The 21,180-nt window shown below is 32.4% G+C and overlaps 1 protein-coding gene across 2 annotated transcripts in view; it reads left to right on the forward strand.

Annotated features, from left to right (window-relative positions):
• LOC114325240 (bumetanide-sensitive sodium-(potassium)-chloride cotransporter) overlaps positions 1-20,674 on the forward strand; it is an 83,096-nt gene extending 62,422 nt beyond the window's left edge. For both annotated transcript variants that reach the window (XM_028273240.2, XM_050656608.1), the window contains exons 13-18: positions 838-1,049; positions 2,622-2,863; positions 5,046-5,182; positions 5,245-5,475; positions 19,656-19,922; positions 20,346-20,674. In XM_028273240.2, the coding sequence (XP_028129041.2) occupies positions 838-1,049; positions 2,622-2,863; positions 5,046-5,182; positions 5,245-5,475; positions 19,656-19,922; positions 20,346-20,590 (1,334 nt within the window). In that variant the 3' untranslated portion in view covers positions 20,591-20,674. The remainder of the gene's footprint in view (positions 1-837; positions 1,050-2,621; positions 2,864-5,045; positions 5,183-5,244; positions 5,476-19,655; positions 19,923-20,345) is intronic.
• The last annotated feature ends 506 nt before the right edge of the window (positions 20,675-21,180 follow it).

Genomic DNA, 21,180 nt, shown 5'->3' on the forward strand with positions numbered 1-21,180 from the left:
CAGAGTGAAACCCGATAGGAAGAGAGTCAGACCCCGAAGATATGAAGTGGATGAAGCAATGAAAAGAAGAAATCTGAAGGAAAGGAACTGTCAAAACAGAAAGAACGGTAGTGAACGGTTGAATGAAGAAATACTGTAAAAACTGCGGAAATTCTTAGTAGATATACCATTTACGCTTATATGAACCAATCCCTCTAAATTTCTCCCCCTATTAAATTTCATAATTTTGTACTTCTGGGAGCTGATGTTATGTCCTGCATTTGAAGTCCATTCTGTAACTACACGCTCTGAGCTTCCCTGGTGTCGCTCCTAGCGGATTACTAATGCAACTTTCACCGGTAATTTTTAAATTTATTATTTAATTGTTATCGCTTAATATTTTCAACGCAAAAAAGTAATTAAATTGTAATCGATTTTTTTAAGATTTTGCTAATCATTTTGACGTTCTATTGATGAAATATTAATTTCTTACTTCGGATACTTTCACAATTATCGTGTAGATGGCGCTAAGATTAATAGATTAATTTATAATTACATATTACGGAACATTAAAAAAACTTAAAATTCAGTATTTAAAACGTAAGTATATTTAATGTAAAAATATATACCATAGCTTTGACCAACTAATATTTTTTATAATATTAATGTTTTTAATTTTAATTTTAAATTAATCACTTTGACATTTATGTCAAATTTCTAGTAAACGATTACAGACTTGTCACTACTGGCGCACGCGAATTTTTAAATATCCCCTCTACGTACGAGCTCACAGCGTATAGTCAGAACCTGTTGCATTCTGACAGTTTGTTTAGCTTTATTACACTAACTTTCTTTTAGATGTGAACTGGGGATCTACTACGCAAGCGCAAATCTACAGAAATGCCTTACAAGCCGTCCATCAACTGAACACAGTGGAGGAACACGTCAAAAACTACCGTCCTCAAATACTGGTGCTATCAGGAATGCCAAGTGCTCGTCCAGCTCTTGTAGACTTTGCCCATTTGTTAACGAAGAATTTGTCGATGCTAGTTTGTGGACACATCAACACGGTATGACTTGTTTCAAATCATATACAAGGGTCATTAGTAAAGTAAGGTTTCTTATGCCCTGAAAAGGAGTGCGACGTGCTGGTAGAAATCTGGCAACACTGCCACTCATTAACTCTCCCTCTCTCTCACCCCACCACTTTCGCCTCACTGCCACTGCATTGCTCAATGTCGGCCTAGTAGACTTAGAAGATGGAGGTCACTTTTGCTATTACCGCTAATTTGAAACTCATGCTGTGATACGTTTTTTAAATGCAAAATGGATTTCACCTATTATGGATCATCGTCAGTTAATCAAAGTTTATGGGTAAAGGTGTATATCTGTTCAACACGTTCACAACGAACTGAAACTCACGATGAAAATGGGAGCGGAAGGCCTTCAGGTTTATCGTGAATTTCCTTTCTACCTTCACTCAATTCTATACACTATTTGCGAACATGTTGAACATAATATGCACTTTTACCCATAAACTTCGATCAACTGACGACGAATGTCAATAGGTGAAATCCATTTTGCATTTAAAAACGTACCACAGAGCATGAGTTTCACATTGACGGTAAGAGCGACCGGGACCTCCACCTTCAAAGGCTACCAGGCCGACACTGAGTAATGCAGCGAGGAGGAAGTGGTGGGTTGAGAGAGAGAGGGAAAGTTGATGTATCAGGTAGTGTTGCCAGATTTCTTCCAGCACATCGCACTCTTTCTCAGTACCATAGGAAACGTTATTTTACGAATGACCGTAGTAAATAGTGTTTTAGTATTTAAAAGTTGTTTTCACTTTATTTCTTTCATCTTCCTGCACTATCTGCAGATATTTTGCTGTATAAATACAAGTCGACAGGAACATTTGAAACCGCCAAGGTCAGACCAATTGCCAACTTTGGTTACGCGACGTTGTCAGATCAATCGGGTTTCAAAGGTTTTCGGATTTTTATTTGTTACCTGTTTCGCAGTAAAATTTATACAATTCTATAACGCTTTTACATTTTATGTATTATGAATCGAAATATTAGACGTAATAAAGACATGTATGCGTTTAATTTGTTTGATTCAATTACTTGACATGGTGTACAACAATAAATCTTTGTATATTTTGTTGGTAATCGAAAATATTCAGAATACTTGTTTACAAAACAAACATAAAATAATAGATATAATTATTTCTTTGCTAAATATTTTTAAACATACAATGAACTTACCTGTGAAAGTAACTACCCGTTATTGTATCCTATGTAACTCCATATGTAGTGTATTTCTTTCTGCTCCCTCCTTCGAAAATTTTAAAACACTATAATTTCACGGGATTGTGCACGTAGCGTCCTATTTTTAACGGCATTTGTAATAATATTGTTCATAAAAAATATTAAATGTTATTCTAAATAAACAACTATTCCATTTTATCTGACAATGTTGCAAAACCACTGAGTTCGTACATGATGCTTTTTAAATGGATACATATTTACTCTTTGCACCAACGCGTTCAACAGAAGTCCTCTCTCCTTGGTTTGCTACCTGACTGACCTTCGCGAATTCACATATTTCTGTACACTTGTAATTCAACTTATTTTTTTTAGAGCTCTCTTCCACAAAGAGTAAGGAACGTCTTAAACTACAAGGCCAATAGTTGGCTGAGAGTGCACAAATTGAAGGCCTTTTACATGCAAATAGACGGTCTATCTTTCGAAGATGGTTGTAGAGCTTTATTAAAAGCTTGTGGTATTGGAAAACTTAAGCCAAATATTCTCCTATTGGGTTATAAAAACGATTGGCAGACTTGTTCCAAGGAGGATCGTCATCAGTATTTCGAAATATTACAGTGAGTATATGCAAAACGTTTGGGAGAGAAATACACTTCTGGCAATACGAAGAAAGGTTTATTTCTTCCTCTTCTAAATGTGCCTATCTTCTAGTGATGTTATAGACCACATTGACCCATCTTGTTCTATTCACAGTAGCTCGAAATAGATCATTTGACGTTAGACCCGTCCATTTCCGAAGATTGGCCAACCAGGATATTGTCTATATAAGTCTACCCATCTGGTATTTTGTTAAATATATAATGGATTTCTACGGCTATCGCCGCCTCTCCATACCCAGCCTCCAATTTTTTCTATCGTAATACACATCTTCATCTAATTGCCTCCTGAATATTGTCCCTCCAGCTTCTCCTTGGTAGTCATCTTTTTCTTCTCTCCGGTGGGACCCACTCTAATATTTTTCTCGGCCAGCCAGTCTCATTCATTCTTTTAACGTGACCGAACCATGTCAGCTGTCTCTTTTCAATATCGTCTATTATAGTTTTTTCCACCATCATATATTATGTTCTCTAATTGTTTCATTTCTTACATGTTCTAATCTCGAAACATGACAACTTCTCCTCAAAAAGTCCATTTCTGTACTAAGTAGCTTCTTTTTATTTCTTGTCCCTTTCTGCACCGTAGATTGTAGCGCTCTTCATTATACTTTCATATATTCTTCTCTTTGTTTCCTTCCTGATATCTTTGTCCCATAAAATTGAATTGAGAGATCTAGTGATGCTTCTACCTTTATTGATCCTATATTGTATTTCATCTTCACTATTTCCTCGTTTGTTAAATATAGCTCCCAAATATTTGCATTGTTTCACACCAACAATATGTCCTTGTTCCAATGATAGGTTTTCAATGTCTTCGTTTCCCACTATGAAGTATTCTGACTTGTCCATATTTATTACTAATCCTGCCTGTTGGTAATGTTCATTTAGCTTCCGTATCATATAGCTTAAGTCATCTTGATATTGGGATATAACAACTTGGTCGTTCGCAAAGTATAATGTAAATAGGGAGTCGTGTCCCACTTTCAGTCCCATCGATTTTACTGCTTTTGTACACCTCTGTAAGGATTGGTCAAGGTATATTTTAAAGAGAGTGGGAGATAGACAACATCCTTGTCGGAGGCCTTTTGAAGTATTAAATGCCTCAGTGAAATTTTTGCCGTTTTTGATTCTGGTGTTAGTGAGAACTTGTATGAGTTTTCCATCGATACCGATGTCTTTCATTGACTTCCATAGTTCTATTATGGGGACACTATCACAGGCTTTTTCTAGGTCGATAAGAGCGAAGTGGGTTTCCTGATTTCTCTGTATTCTTTTTTCTAGTGCTATTTTTAAAGTGAAGAGATTGTCTACGGTTGAACGTCCCGCACGAAAACCAGCTTGTTCTTCAGCTTGCTTTCCTTGAATTTCTTATTCTATTTCATTTCTTAATATCCTGGAGTATAATCTTCCAATGGTGCTGATGACTGCGATTCCCCTATAGTGTTTGGGGTTATTTTTAGGTCCCTTCTTATGTATGGAAGTAATATGTGATGTTAGCCATTCATCTGGTACTTTTTCTCTATTTAGACATATTTCGAAAAGTTTTTTAAGCAAATCCCATAGTTTTGTGGTCCATATTTTATTAATTCAGGATTAATTCCTCCAGCCCTGGATGCTTTCCGGGATTTCATAGTTTTAATAGCTTCTTCCACTTTGCTTTTATCTAGTTCTATTTCGTGTTCTCTCTAGTTCTAGGCAATGGACAGGGATTAACGACATACAATCTCTGATGCACATTGCAAGAAACAGAGAGTTAATGGAAAATGTGATCGCTAACATCCATTAGTGGCCGCTAACAACAAGTTCTTATTAAGCTCTGTTTTTACTTTTTCCTGGATGTTGTTCTCTTTCAGTAGTTTTATAACCATTTTGGGCTTCATTTTCTTATGAATTATTTTGACTCATATGTTGATATATTATATGTTTTTGACGAGATGATACGATTTCGACATCTTTTGTTTGTGTTAATAAAATAAATTTCGTTTCTTCTGATTTTCCCTGGGGTATCACCGGGTGCTTTTCATGTATAAAGCCTTCTTGGATGTAATTTAAAAATTGTATTGATCAGATTTCTCCTTAAACCTTCCCAATACATTGCAACATATAATCCATTATGATTATTAACATTAATTATAACTTTTAGTAATGCTTTCGATCTACATATGGGCGTGGGCATTATCCGAATCCAACAAGGATTTGAATTTCATCTCTCTAATGAAGACGACGCAAAAAGCGCAGGAAATCTACAAAGGAATCAATCATACAGCCAAATGTCACAGGGTTAGTATTTTGAACAACAAATTCTATTCTATATCAAAAAAATCTTTTATTTGCGTTTTTAGCAAGCAGTAGCAGTGGAAGCAGATCAGTCCAGACAAACAAGGACATGGTCAGCGAAACGCCAAATCCGAACGAGTCTACCAAAAAAACGAAGTCCGTAACGGAGTCCATCTACGCCCCTGACGAAGATCAGCTGGACGTAAAGGAGCATCTACCGTCTGAAATATTTTATTTCCAGAAGAAACAGAAGAAAGGGGGCACCATAGATGTCTGGTGGCTTTATGATGACGGAGGTAATTAGGAAATTTCCCACGTATATTCAATATTTTTCAATGTTTTTCAGTCAGGATGTTTGTCGTCTACCAGGACCCCTTTCTACTTCGATTTTGCCCTTCATAATCAGCTGTTATAACTCGACTAATAATAGACTTTAATATTCAGTGGCGTGCTGGAACTTCTCAAGCGGCCCGGTGATTTTATAGAAAAGCGGCCTCCCATCCTCATTTTATCTTCTATTATCAGAATTTTTATTTGTTATTTATTGTTCTGAAGCTATTTCTTTGTGGCATTTTATAATTAACTATTCTAATTGGAAATAAGCCACAATTTAACTTGATAAAATAATTTTATTGACGTTTCGACTTCCAATTCGAACGTCGTTGTCAAAATACAAAATATTAATAAATTAAACAAAAATGTTGTTGCTTAGTAAAAAAATTCTTCTTATAATTTAATTTAATCTGACTCATTCATATCGGCAATTCAGACATATAAGTACTATACATTTTAAAGTAGAAGACTTTAAAATGATATTGCCAACATTTGTGAGTTGCGTTCCTGGGACGACTTTATTGAAAGATATTTCGTTCGATTACATGAAATCAAATCATGCAAAAATCAGACTGGTATTATTTTATCATTAACTCGGCATTTTAATAAGTCCGACACGTAGAACATGTCAAATGACAGGAATTATGACAGGTGATAAATAGCAGTCTTATTTTTGCATGAGAGTTTATTAAAGGGTAACAAATCAATTCGAAGTTCTCTCCGACAAAATACATGGGACGTTTTCGTAGTCGGACCTTTCAGATTTTTAACCTGTTCCAAACAATTAAAACTTCCCCTGTTCCAGTGATCCCGCACATCAAAGTTTGTCCGACTAGACACCGTTAAGCTATTAACAAATTTTCAGCTTGCTATTAATCACCTTTTTTTTGTACACGGGATCCAGGCATATAATTAACCGCTCTGTTATAAAGTATTTCGTTAATTCTTACCATCAAAAAGGATTTTTGGCCCTCTAACGTAAGCTTTCGTCCTGCGTTTAAATTTTTCAAAAATACTTAATAGTTTTCTCAGTCGAAAAAAATGAATGCAATGAAATAGCATTGAAGCCGAAAGTGTGCACCCATCTCCTTAATAACTAATATAGAAACGTTTTAAAATTATTAGTTATTTGTAAAATAATCATTAGTTGCCTCTAATCAACAGTTAAAAATCTATCAAATATTAATATTATTATTTATAAGTTATAAAATGTACATACCTAACAACTTTTACTCTTCTTATACTTGGAATTCCTGTTATTCTTTTTATAACTTAATCGTATTTAAACAGCTTCTTGAATTTCAATTAATCTTACATATTCTATACTAATTTCTTGATTTAATCTATGTGCAATATATGCTCTCTGTGCTTTCGTAAACAATATATTCGTACAATGCTTGGTAACGCAAACAATATAATATTTTTAATGGATCTATCCTGGCTAATTTCAAGATAACCGCGAATCATCGCCTGATCCTGTCCACTCAGTAAAACCGAAAACATCCAAAAATACTTAACGAACTTTTCCCAGAAACACATAACTAAACAAAATATTATGTACAATTGCTGAGTCGTATTTTGTTAAAGTATGTGTTTATATTATCATCCGAATAATACCTACTCATGACTCAATTGAATATCTTAATTTTAACCGTTATGAAATACAGGATGTGTATAAAACAGAAAACTGGAATTAATGCAATATTATTCAAATGGCTCGAACACTATGTATGAAAATAAAATATGTTTAAAATGTTTTGTTAATATCATTCGATTAGAAATTAAAACAAAATTTTTTGTTACATCTAAAATTTTTTGTGAAAAAAAATTATTTGACCGGCCTCAAGAGGCCGCGGCCTCTCGGTGATTGCACCGATTCATTTATATGGCCAGCACGCCACTGTTAATATTCACATAAATTCATGTAGTCCAAGTAATGAAGCTTTTCACCTCGCAATTTTTACAGAATGGATCGATTTGCTTAAAAATTTGAAAATAAGTAGTAGATAGTCCAAGGATCAAAATATATGATGCCGAAAGGCACTTTTACCATGGGGGTGGTTTCCGCCCCATCTCGGGGGTGGAAATTTGTTATTATATTTTGACCGTAAAAGTTGATAAAAACGTTCATTCTAAGCAAAAAATGTTCTATACATTTTTTTGATAAAATTAATAGTTTTCGATTTATTCGCTATCGAAAGTGTTCAATCGAAAGTATCGAAAAAATCAATATTTTTCGATATACTCATTTACGATTCATTCAATTTTTGCCGTAAAAAAATTTTTTCAAACCAAATTCTTGGGAATTAAATAACCTACAATTTCATATTTAAATATTTTTTTGTATCTCTGATGCTAATCTTTCTATTCTGAAGAAAATGGTATTTTTTATTAAACTACAAAAATTCCTTATTCGCTTTTTCCAGATTTTTAAAAAGTAATCATTCTAAGCCAGTCAAACTTCTAGAATATATTACTAATACATAAATAAAGAAGAATGAATAAGGCTAATGACTAAAAACACCGCTAACTTACATTATTATGCTTCCAATTGGATTCCTCCTTTCTTTTTTCAAAAAAATATATTGATTTTTTAACCGTAACTTTTTTATTTTTTATGTTAGAAAGTTTGGTAAAAAAGAATTTTGTAGGTTTTTACAAGATCTATAAGCTTATCAATATTAAATCTTTTTAAAATCCTCAGACGCAAAAAGAGGTAACTTTGAAAGGGTTGGTAAAGGTGGTTTTTGTATGTTATTGCAAGTTTTAATTGTCAATAGCTCACTAAATTTTTGCCAAAAAAAAATTTTTGCAAATCAGGTTCTTGGAAATTAAATAAGCTACAATTTCATATTTAAACATTTTTTCGTATCGCTGATGCTAATCTTTCTATTCTGAAGAAAAGGCCATTTTTTCCAAACTACAAAAATTCGTTATTCGCTTGTAACTCCACTTTTTTAAAAACTAATCACTCTAGCCGGTCAAACTTCTAGAACCCATTAATAAATAAATAATGTGTGTTTATGTTTTATTGGCACTGGTTTAAGCAACCAACTGGCCAGTCAATGTGTTTTGAATTCTCTCTTTTACAAAATATATGCTTAGTATCTAAATTTTAAAACTATTAGTACTACTGTTTTTTTTTACTGTTTTTTTTATTATTTTTTTTTATTATATTTTTTAACATTTTTTTTTATTACATTTTTAATTTTTTTTTTTAGTTTTTTTTTTAGTTTTTTTTTTTTTTTTTTTTTTTTTTTTTTTTTTTTTTTTTTTTTTTTTTTTGTATATTTTTTTATCGCGCTAAGACCTAAACCCGATTCAACCTCGCGGAGGTTTAGATCTTAGTATCTTTTTATTTTATTTAATTATTTTTTTTTTTTTTTTTTTTTTTTTTTTATTTTTTTTTTCTTTTTTTCTCAGAGCTTTAATTTTAAACAATTAACATGGTTGTACAAAATTTTATAAACATCTAGATTGTTTGATTGTAAAAGGTATATAAGATTAAAAGGAAATTGTACATTAACTTGAACTAGATTGGCAAAAAAGTTTGATATTTCAATAAAATGTAAAGGACATTCTAATAGCATATGTTGTAGATCAGCTAGCTCTCCACATAAACATTCATCATTATCTACAAGTCCTATTTCTCTTTTGTAGACTGGAGTCAGACAGTGATTACTTCTTATTCGACAAATAGTTTTGATAAAGCCTTTGTTGGAAACTTGATTAAACCATGTCTTGATGGGAAGTGTAGGCTGGATTTTTTTGTAATAATTTCCTTTGTCTGAATTATTGTATTGTTCCTGCCATTTCGTCCGTTTGATAGATCTCATAATAGAAATTATGTCTCCCATAGGAAGTTGATAAGTATGCAGAGTGGATTCCTTCGTTGTTGCTTTTTTAGCCAGATCATCTACTATTTCGTTGTTTTTTATACCAATGTGTGCTTTTATCCAACACAATATTATATTTTTGCCCGATTTCAAAGCTTCACTGTTCATTGCTATGATGTCACTGATGATATAATTTTCTGCAAAATTATGTACATTATATTTCAATGTCTTTACAATGCTTTGGCAGTCTGTAAATATAACATAATTGAGTTCTTTTTGATTAATACATATTTTGTATGCTTCTTTGATTGCAATGAGTTCAGCTGTGAAAATTGTCATTTTATCAGGTAATCTGTTGTTTATTTTTATACTTTTTTGTGGGTAATATATAGCATATCCAACTTTTCCTTCCATTTTTGAACCATCCGTATATAATTTCTGATAACTCCCCCAGTTTTTTTGTACACACTGAAGGTGGTCTATTTTAGTAAGGAAGTCTGTCGCACGAATATTACTTAAATGACAGTTAACTGGAGATAAATAATCTTCATAATTTAGCTTTCGAGACGAGCTTTGTTCAATTTGGTGTATGTCGCCAATGGAATTAGAAACGTTGAGGAAGCTTTCCACAACTAAAAGCAGTTTCTTTTTTTCCCAGTAATAATGAGTTAGGTATGAGGTGGTTAAATGAACAATTTTATTTAATAGCAGTTTATCGTTTACCGCTGTTTTAACTATAAATTTCTCACTTAGGTATTCCCTGCGTAATGAAAGTGGAGGTTCATTAAGCTCACATTCCATGACCAATATAGGTGTGCTACGAAGATAACCAGTGCATAACCTAAGTGCCTTATTTTTGATCCTCTCGATTTTTTGGAGTACAGAGTTTGATGCTGAGCCATAAAAAATAGATCCATAGTCTAAGATTGATCTTATCAAATTTCTGTATAGTAATATTGATATGTTTGGATCAGCTCCCCAGTTACTGACACTTACAGTCTTCATGATATTCATTGCATTTTCCATTCTTCGTAATATGTAATTTGTGTGTTCTTTCCAATTTAATTTGGAGTCTAAAAATACGCCAAGAAATTTTATTGAAGTTTTATAAGGAATACTAGTATTATCAAATTGTAGATGGCTTTGAGGAACATATCGTTTTTTAGTAAAGGTAACAATGGTTGATTTACTCTCTGATATTGTTAAGTTATTATCGGTAGCCCATTTTTTTATAATATTCAATGTCGATTTAAGGTAGTTATTACATCTATCTATTGACTTATTTTCTGCATATATCGCAACATCATCAGCGTACTGTAGGATTTTTATGTGTTGAGGAAGTTTAGTTTCTAAGTCAGCAGTATACAGTATATATAATATAGGACTTAGGATGCTACCCTGAGGTAGTCCCAAAGATGTGTATCGGGAATTAGATTGATCTCCATTTAATCTAACGTGAACTGCTCGATTAATGTATAAGTTAATGATGTTCCATGTTACTATCTCGGGTATTCCTATTTCCAACATTTTCGCGTATAGTATGTGAAGATTAACGTTGTCGTAAGCCCCTTTTATATCTAAGAACAAAGCACTAACTGCTTTCTTATAAGTAAAGGAACTATAAATGTCTATTAAAAAGTGGCAGAGGCTATCTTGTGTGGATTTACCTTTTCTAAAAGCAAACTGACTTCTTGGTAATAGGTCGTTCTTTTCTAGCCAAAATTCCAGACGGTTTTTAATAAGTCTCTCATATGTTTTTAGTATACAGGAAGCCAGACCGATTGGACGGTAAGAATCCCAATTCTTTGATGATTTTCCTGGTTTTAAAACCGGGATAATAGTGTAAACGTGCCAATCGTCAGGAATCTTTATGCGGCGCATCCAAATTTCATTATATATATTTAGTAGTGCAGCCTTACCAATTCTTGAAAGATTTGATAGCATCGAGTAATGGATATTATCGGCACCTGGTGCTGAATTTGAGTTTTTCTTCAACGCAAAGTTTAGTTCAGTGGCAGAAAATGGTTTGACTAGGAAACGGATTGGTTCTGGATAGTCGTACAGAGCATTTAGTTGTAAATCAGGAATTACTAATTCTGCAGACGGCGGTGTGATATTTTGATGGAACTCTTCTATCCACGAAGCTTCCGACAGAATAACAGGCACTTTGTTCTTTGTTTTTCTATTTTTTATTCGGTTAACTTTTGACCATACATCTTTAATAGGGACTGACCTATTTAGGGATCCGACATAATCTCTCCAGCTATTTCTTTTAGTTTGTTTAGTGATCTTCTTGACATGTGCATCATCTTTTTTATACTTAAGTAGGTTTTCATGGTTTGGATTTTCTCTGAATATACAAAAACTTTCCTGTCTTCTTCTGACTGCTTCTTCACATTCTAAATCCCACCAGTATTTTCCTCTGGAAGTCGGTTTTTTTATTTTAAATTTGGAGATGCAGTAGGATGCAGTTGTATTTATATTGTGCAAAATTTGTTCATAAGAATTTATATCTTTAAATTGAGAGAATACATCTTCCGAATACTGTTCATATAATTTCCAGTCGGCATTCTTTAAATTCCACTTTTGTGAATATGGATTATATGTATGAGTTGGTTGATCCTCTAACTCTACTCTTATAGGTGTATGGTCTGAACCAAATAGGTCTTGAAGTGTTTTCCAAGTGATCAGGTGGTTTAAGTCAGGAGTACAAATGGTCAGGTCTATTGCCGATTTCGAGAAGTTCCTAAAGAAAGTAGGAGAGCCATCATTTTTGAATATTAAATTATTATCGTCTATACAGTCCATCAAGATTTTACCTTTCATATCTGTTTGGTTGTCTAGGCCCCAGGCAATGTGGTGAGCATTAAGGTCACCTCCTATTATAAATGGTCTTTCTATAGATGTTATGAAATTGTTCCATTGTTGTAACAATAACTTGGTTCCTGGGGGAACATACATAGATATAAATGTGACAGTATATGACTTAAACTTTATTTTTATTGCTACTTTATTGACGTTTATTAAATCTACTTTCATGGTGACTTCCTCGTAATATAGGTTTGAATTTATTAAAATTGCTGAGCCACCGCCAACAGTTACTGAAAAGCGGTCGTCTCTGACAATATTGTACCCGTGAAAGTTATAATACTTTTCTGGTTTAAATCTAGTTTCTGACAATAATGCGATATCAACTTTCTGGTCTTCTAATAGGTGGATAAGGTTTTCTCTATTAGAGTTAGCCGATCTACAATTCCATTGACAAATTACCAATCTATTCATTATTATATAAGAGAGAACTTAAAACTGATTGAATTGAATTTACTAGAACTGATTTTTCTGGAATTTCAAAATTTTTGTGATTTATATTAGAGATAATACTTGTAACTATATTTGATATTAATTCTGTTAATTCTTTTGATGGTTCATGTATTTTATATCCTTGTTCTGGATTAAATGTAGATTGATACGAAGAAGAGGTGATAATACCACCAGGTCTGTTGGACATGGGGTTTAACTTTATTATTTTTTGATGTTCCATTGTTACTTGGTCTGGTGAGGAAGAGATAGGTCGTTTGTATTTTGGTGGTTTTATTATTGTATATCTATTTGAAACTGAAGGTAGAGCGAACTGATTGGAAGATGTTTGAGACGTGGACAATTGAGTAAAGGAATATGAAGAGGATGGTGCATTCATATTTGGAGTTTGATGAGAATTTATTGAGGAATTATTGGCTGCTATAGATGCATAAGTTATCTTAGGAAAGAGTTTAATTGTTTCCTTAAAAGATAAGCTGTTTTCAGACATATAATGTTTTATTTTCTTTTGGCGATCAAATTCTGGGCATATCTCCCATTCATTAGTGAAGTGTTCACCTTCACAGGATAGACATTTTTTGTTAAACGATGATAAAGGACAAGAATCGGAAAGGTGAGATTCATGACACTTAAAACAGCGAGGATTACTTTTACACTGCTTACTCATGTGCCCATACCTATAGCAGTGGTAACAGATAATTACCTTTTGCTGGTATTTTTCAACAGTGTGTAAGACATGATTAATTACTACATACTTTGGTATATTCTGGCATTTAAAAGACACAATAACTGATTTTGTTGGATTAAATATTACTTTGTCATCTGCTACTATTTTTCTTGTTATTCGTTTCACATACTCAACCGAGAATTTGCAATGGTGATCAAATTCCTTTATTCTATTTTTAAGATATTCTTCCGATATATCTGAATCTATATCCCTTACTACACCTAGTTTAAACAATTGAAATTTTGGAATGTATGCGGTCAGATTTTTTTGAATAAGGAATTTGGAAGTAACTAAAGCATTTGCGCTACTATAATTTTTAAATGAGACCCTAACTCGGTTGCGTCCGATTGAGTCAATTTTTTTTATATAATTGTCAATTTCTGGATGTAACGTAAATAGGATCTCGCCTATTTTAACAGCGTTTAATTTTCCTGTAAAATTTAAACTAGAGTTTTCAATGAAAATGTAAAAAGGTCCTAAATCAATTTTTTCGTATAAATAAACAGGCCTGGTTTTTTCTGGTTGATCTGAGTTTACTAAAGTATTTTGTTTTTCATTAATATTGTTAAGATTAATACTACTACTTATCTTATTTTGAGGCTGGTTGGGTAGAAATCCATTTAAATCTTGTAAATCACAGCTACTATCCATCGAATTCTCAATATCAGGCGGTTCGCCTCCACTAGATGACTCCATAGAGGAGTTTTCAAGTAACGTTTAACTTATGAACACTTTCAAAATGTAAACTAAATAAGGAAAAGTTTAACAAAACTAAACAAACTAAATTAGAACGGTATAAATCAAATAATCCGCCAAAAATTAATATTTTTCGGAGAGATTTCCAAATTTAAATTAACTTTTGAATAAATAAATAAAGAAGACCAAATAAGGTCAATAACTGATTTTAATTAGGATTGTGATTAGGGGGTTGTTTTCGATCACTTTTTTGCCAAAAAAGTAGGGACTGGCATTCTTTTCATTATAAGTCACTTAATTTTTGAGCTAGATACTTTTTTTTATTTCTTGAGATAGATATTTTCATATGCTTTAAATTAGTTTGAACAAGTTATCCTCGAAAAATGCATAGTTTTCCCGTCTTTTGACTTTGAAACTACAATATTTAGCATTTGACAAAAAAGAGCTAACATATAATAAAGTATAGCTCGATTACTACTGGTCTTAAAGAAAATTAAAACAATGGTTTTGTTTATTTTTTCAAAAGATACAATGTTGTTAAGTAAAGTTGTTTTGATAAAACGAGAACTTTTGGAGTTATTAGCAGAAAACTAATTAAAAACATTGATTTTTTCGATATAAAACTAACACTTTTGCTAGCGAATAAATCGAAAACTATTAATTTTATCAAAATAATGTATAGAACGTTTTTTGCTTTGAAGTTTTACCAACTTTTGCGGTCAAAATATAATAAAAAATTTCTACCCCCGAGATGGAGTGGCAACCACCCCCATGATAAAAGCGCCTTTCGGCATCATATAGATTTTGATCCTTGGACTATTCACGACTTATTCTCAAATTTTCAAGTAAATCTATCCATTGTGTAAAAATTGCGAGGTTTTGTACTATTTTTAAGCTTCATTACTTAGACTAATGTTGTATTATCTTCGAATTGCTTGTAGTACAGCCCAGTGCACTGCATGAACGAACCATTTTTATACAATTATTCAGTTCTACACCTAGTTTCTTCTTCTCTTTATTGTGCCGTCTTTTAACGAATGTTAGCTATCACTTATTTAAATGCATCCCTATCTTTTGCAACGTGAAATAGCTGTTCAACACTGAGGATAGTCCAATCTCTGATATTCCTCAGCCAAGATTTTGTATTCTTTCTTCCCAAGCCTTTTCTTTCCCCAACACTTCCTCGCATGATAACGTGTAGCAGAAAGTATTTATCGTTCCGAAATATATGGCCCAGATTCCAGATACGATGTTTTTCTTATTTTAATTATACACGTCTAGTTTATTATTACTATATCTATGGTTGAGCTACGCTTTCTATTGGAAAAAGTCACTTATAGTGGATCCCAAAACCATTTTTTAGTGCGCCATTAATTTTGACGTCATATTATAGGATTTTAAGAATGTCGCAAATCATTACATGACATTTTAGTTAAATCTGACAGTTGTCAGAATATCTATATTTATATCCATAGAAAATAATCATGCTTTTGATTTTGAAAATGTACAGATTTTAGAAAAAGAACAAAACTATAACAAAAGATGTATATTGGAGATGATTCATATAAAGAAAGATCAACGTTGTATAAAAAAAAACAAAACTGACATCAAGGATCTCTCCAATATATACCATAATTTAATAAATTGATTTTATTTTTATAAATGTACCATTGGCAAAAATTTTAAATACGGTGCTTAACGGGCGGCAATTTGGATTCTGCCATGTGTTTTCAAGAGTCAAGCTCGCATTCCACAACGAAACGCCAAGCCAACAAGTGCAATGTAAATTTTAGTGCTCTATTTATGTAATGTTTATTATTATTAATTAAAGTACTTATTGAAAATGGCAACTAGCCGAAAAGTTTAAGCTATAACAAAGTGTTTTATTTATAAGACCGAAAAACCCAGGAATTAAAAAGATTCTATTTAAAAATTCACGGTCAGGAAATAACAAAACTATATTTTTATATCTATATAAACATCAATATTTATTCAAATATTTGTCAGAATACTAATAGTCTAAGACCTAGTGAACCCTCCGACTAACGGTCTTCCTGTAAGGCTAGAAATTTGTATAGTGATAATTCATAGCACACCAAGGCTAAAAGAGCATAAGACCTTGCCAGGCGAGGGGAAATATTAGGGGTTTTTCCTAAAATTATTCTTTTTGCATCGAACAAAGTTTTTTTTAGGTTTTTTGAATCATTCCAAACAGAAAAGGTCTTTAGTGATTTTTCTCTTAGGTTAATAGTTTTTCTTATACGATTTTTAATAATTTAATTTTTAATTTAATAATTTAATTTTTATTTTTTATAGTTTCTGTATAAGCGATTGAAAATTTTGAAAATTGCGAAATCGGCCATTTTTAACCCTAAATCGGACATTTAACTAAAAATTTCAATGTTGCCAAGGTAGGTAGATATTCTTTAAACATTGATTGATGAAATCCCGAAGAGTTTTTTGCAATACAATATCGAAAACCCCTGTGTTTTTTAATTGCTAATCAAGCGGGCGCGGCACTGAAGTATAAGTGAGGACGTATGAGTTTGCATAAATTCATTATCTCGAGAAAGGGAAAATTTGAAGAGAAATCCTCAGACAGGTCGATTTTTATTCTTAAATTAGGACATTTTGGCATATATATATATATATATATATATATATATATATATATATATATATATATATATATATATATATATATATATATATATATATATATAATACTAGTGACGCCATCCATCTGGGCGTGATGACGTAATCGATGATTTTTTTAAATGAGAGTAGCTGTTGTGTGATAGTTCATTTGAAAGATTATTTAATTTTCTATTCAGTAATATAAACATTAACATAATTATTTATACAGGGTGTACAAAAAACATTTTTATTAAATTAATTTAGACAAAAAGAAGAAAAAAAATTTTTGTACACCCTGTATAAATAATTATGTTAAGGTTTATATTACTGAATAGAGACTTAAATAACCTTTCAAATGAGCTATCACACAACCCCTACTCTCATTTAAAAAATCATCGATTACGTCATCACGCCCAGATGGATGACGTCACTACTACTACTATCGGTTTTCCGATATTCCCTCCCTCCAGCTCCCTCTTCTCGGCCTTCCTCTTTTTCTTCTTCCTTGTGTTGTCCATGTCAAAATCTGCTTAGGGATCCTGTCATCTGGCATTCGCTGTACATAGCCGTACCATTATGTACCGGATGACGTCACTAGTATTATATACATATATGCCAAAAAGTCCAAATTTAAAAATAAAAATCCACCTGTCTGAGGATTTCTCTTCAAATTTGCCCATTCTCGAGATAATGAATTTATGCAAACTCAAACGTCCTCATTTATACTACAGTGTCGCGCCCGCTTGATTAGCAATTAAAAAACAAAGGGTTTTCGATACTGTATTGCAAAAAACTCTTCGGGATTTCATCAATCGATATTTAAAGAATATCTACCTACCTTGGCAGCATTGAAATTTTTAGTTAAATGTCCGATTTAGGGTTAAAAATGGCCGATTTCGCAATTTTCAAAATTTTTAATAGCTTATATAACAAAAACTATTAACCTAACAGAAAAGTCACTAAAGACCTTTTCTGTTTGGAATGATTCAAAAAACCTAAAAAACTTTGTTCGATGCAAAAAAAATTATTTTAGGAAAAACCCCTAATCTTTCCCCTCGCCTGGCAAGGTCTTATGCTCTTCAGAATCGCCTGTCATTGTACACATTTCTTCTAAATGACTTACTCAAACACATACTTAAATTTAAACTTTACAGGAGAAAGTTTATTTTTCCCCTAAACTATGCACTTTTCGATTCACCTGGTAGATACACGTGCAGGGCTGATGCCTGCCAGGTCATGGTTTTTAGCCTTGGTGTGCTATGAATTATCACTATACAAATTTCTAGCTTTACAGGAAGACCGTTAGTCGGAGGGTTCACTAGCTCTTAGACTATAATATTTAAAATATTTTAATGTAAAAATAAATACATACAGCGTGTCTACTTAAGTTGGAAACATATGGGAAACTTTTTTGTTATTCATTTTACGAAAAAAAGTTATTCTTTATAAAAAGTTCTGCATGCTCTAAAACCTAAGATTCAATCATCACATATCAAATTTTGTCAATATTATACGAGGTATGTCAAAAAATATGAACTTAGTTCAAGAGTAAAGTACCTTTATTTCTCTCAATATCGAAAACTCTTATTATGAAAAGTTGTTTGGAAATAAAAACTAAGATCAAATATGCAATTACATGCTTCTAATTGGAAAAAATATTTTCCAAATTTTTCTCAAATTTATTGACACTAACTTCGTTTTTATTGTTTACACATACGATAACTCTTTTATTATTACTTTTACGAAAAAAAGGTATTCCTTATAAAAAGCTCTGTATGTCCTAAGACCGAAGATGCAACCATCAGATATCACATTTTATTAATTTTATACGAGGTATGTCAAAAAATATGAATTTCACTCAAGAGTAAAGTACCTTTATTTTTCACAATATTGAAAACGGTTATTAAAAAAGTTGTTAAGAATTAAAAACTATGTTTCAATATGCAATTACATCCTTCTAATTGAAATATTGTGAAATATAAAGGTACTATAATGTTGAGCGAATTTCATATTTTTTGACACACCTCGTATAAAATTAATAAAAGTTGATATATCATGGTTGTGTCTTAGGTTTAGACCATGCAAAGCGTTTTATGAAGAATAACTTTTTTTCGTAAAATGAATAATAAACGAGTTATCATATTTGTAATAATTAAAAACGATGTTGCGTATCCATAAATTTAAAAGAACATTTTTTTTTTCAATTAGAAGCATGTAATTGCATATTTGATCTTAGTTTTTAGTTCCAAACAACTTTTTATCATAAGAATTTTCGATATTGAGAGAAATAAAGGTACTTTACCCTTGACCGAAATTCATATTTTTTTACATACCTCGTATAATATTGAGAAAATTTGATATCTGATGATTTAATCTTAGGTTTTGGGGCATGCAGAACTTTTTATAAAGAATAACTTTTTTTCGTAAAATTAATAATAAAAAAGTTTCCCATATGTTTCCAACTTAAGTAGACACGCTGTATAAAATCAAATTTCACTATACAATGTCCGAATGTACCAATGACATAAAATATTTATCTTTACGTCGCTGAAAAATACTAACCTGGAAATTACAATTGTCATTTTACCATATGATCGATTATTTTTGTGTCAAATTATCTTTACTCGCCTCATTGATTGGTTATCTATTTAGAGTATTGTAATCGCCAAGCAATTATACATCTATAAGCATAAATCCGTTTTAATATGCAAATACTCGTCAAGGAATCCATTATTTTCCAAGTTCAATGATTCAATGTATAATAATCACAGAAGTACGTTTTTTCTGTCACTTCCAACTGTACCTAATGCGTTAGAGAGAATTCGATAATCTGTGACGCACTGAAAGAAGGATTTGGGACATTCATCATAGACATTCCTTTGAAATGTATATGAAACGAAGCAACTAAATCTAAGTCATTTGCTTTCAGGTCTGACTCTCCTTCTCCCCTACATAATATGTACAAGAAAAAACTGGTCGGGATGTAAACTCAGAGTCTTTGCTTTGGCCAATAAAAGAAACGAATTAGAGCTAGAACATCGCAACATGGCGAGTCTCTTAGCCAAGTTTAGAATCGAGTACAAAGACTTGCAGATAATATCCGACATCACCACAAGTCCTCGGGATAGTACGAAGAATTTCTTCGAGTTGCTGATCGCAGATTTCAGGCAGCAAGACCCGGACAGTCCTGATTCAGGTAATAAAACTTTTTGTGAGGTTATGTTAAGTTATATCCATAGACATATAATATCTAGACTGCGCGCTGCTTTCTTAAAATGGGTGACGATTGCGACAGAGATAAATGAGTCTATTAGGTGGTAAGTCTCTTTCTAATCGACGGGGTTTATCCAATGACGTTGGGTTTATCGATCACATCACTTTCCCACTGTCGCCGATTGGATGAACTCCTCCGATTAGAAAGACACTTCCCACCTAATAGGCTCATTTACCTCTGTCGCAATTGCCACCCATTTTAAGATAGCAGCGCGCAGTCTAGATATTATATGTCTATGGTTATATCTTAATATTTTCCCAAAAGTCATTATTCTATGCTAAAAGGTCACTTGTTCAGTAAAATTCGCATCTAAAAGACTAAATTACAACATACGTAATTTTTTAGGTTATATTTCTGAAGCAGAGCTGTTAGCTGTCAAGGCAAAAACAGATCGCCATTTGAGGTTAAGGGAATTGCTTCTTGAACACTCCAGCGAGGCCAACATAGTCGTGATCACTTTACCAATACCTCGAAAGAACATTATTTCTGCACCGTTGTACCTGGCTTGGTTGGAAGTATTGACAAGAGACATGCCCCCGATTTTGTTGGTTAGGGGCAATCAGACCTCAGTGCTTACCTTTTATTCTTAACTTTTTTATACATTTTTAATATATTAAGTGTACAATAACTAACTTTATTAAGAAAAACATTAAATAACAAATTTATTTATTCTAGTTCTGACTTTAGTTATAATTCCTGTCAAAAATAGCGAGATAGTAGAAAAGTGGCTAGCTCTATCCTCACTTGTTTGAATTCTCATAGTTTTATCCCAGATGATGAAGTAACAACACATACGACCATTTATTTGAACTATTAGACGTGGCAACCCTGTGGAGCTGCCAAAAGGGGCCTATTTATAAATACCAGGTGTCCACTTATATTTTACCCCATTTTATTTTTTTTTTGGCATAGACTTGGGTGTCATTTAGCCAGTCACAACTTTTTTTGTTTTCTGTTCATACATAAGGAAGGCAGTGAGGTCCTTAGAGTTCCATAGCAAACTCTTCTACAGCTCTCTACTCAGTTCATTCCCCCATTTTAACTGCCTATAACTTCTAAACGGCTCAAGATAGAAATATGCGGTTTTCGCTGAAATGTTTTATTTTAGGAAAAGTTTTGTTTGAATGGATTGAATGTTTTATATCGCTTTCAGTTACGAAAAAAAATGGCGGATTTTTGA

The sequence above is a fragment of the Diabrotica virgifera genome, chromosome 7 (genome assembly GCF_917563875.1).
Source record: "Diabrotica virgifera virgifera chromosome 7, PGI_DIABVI_V3a".
NCBI classification, from domain to species: domain Eukaryota; kingdom Metazoa; phylum Arthropoda; class Insecta; order Coleoptera; family Chrysomelidae; genus Diabrotica; species Diabrotica virgifera.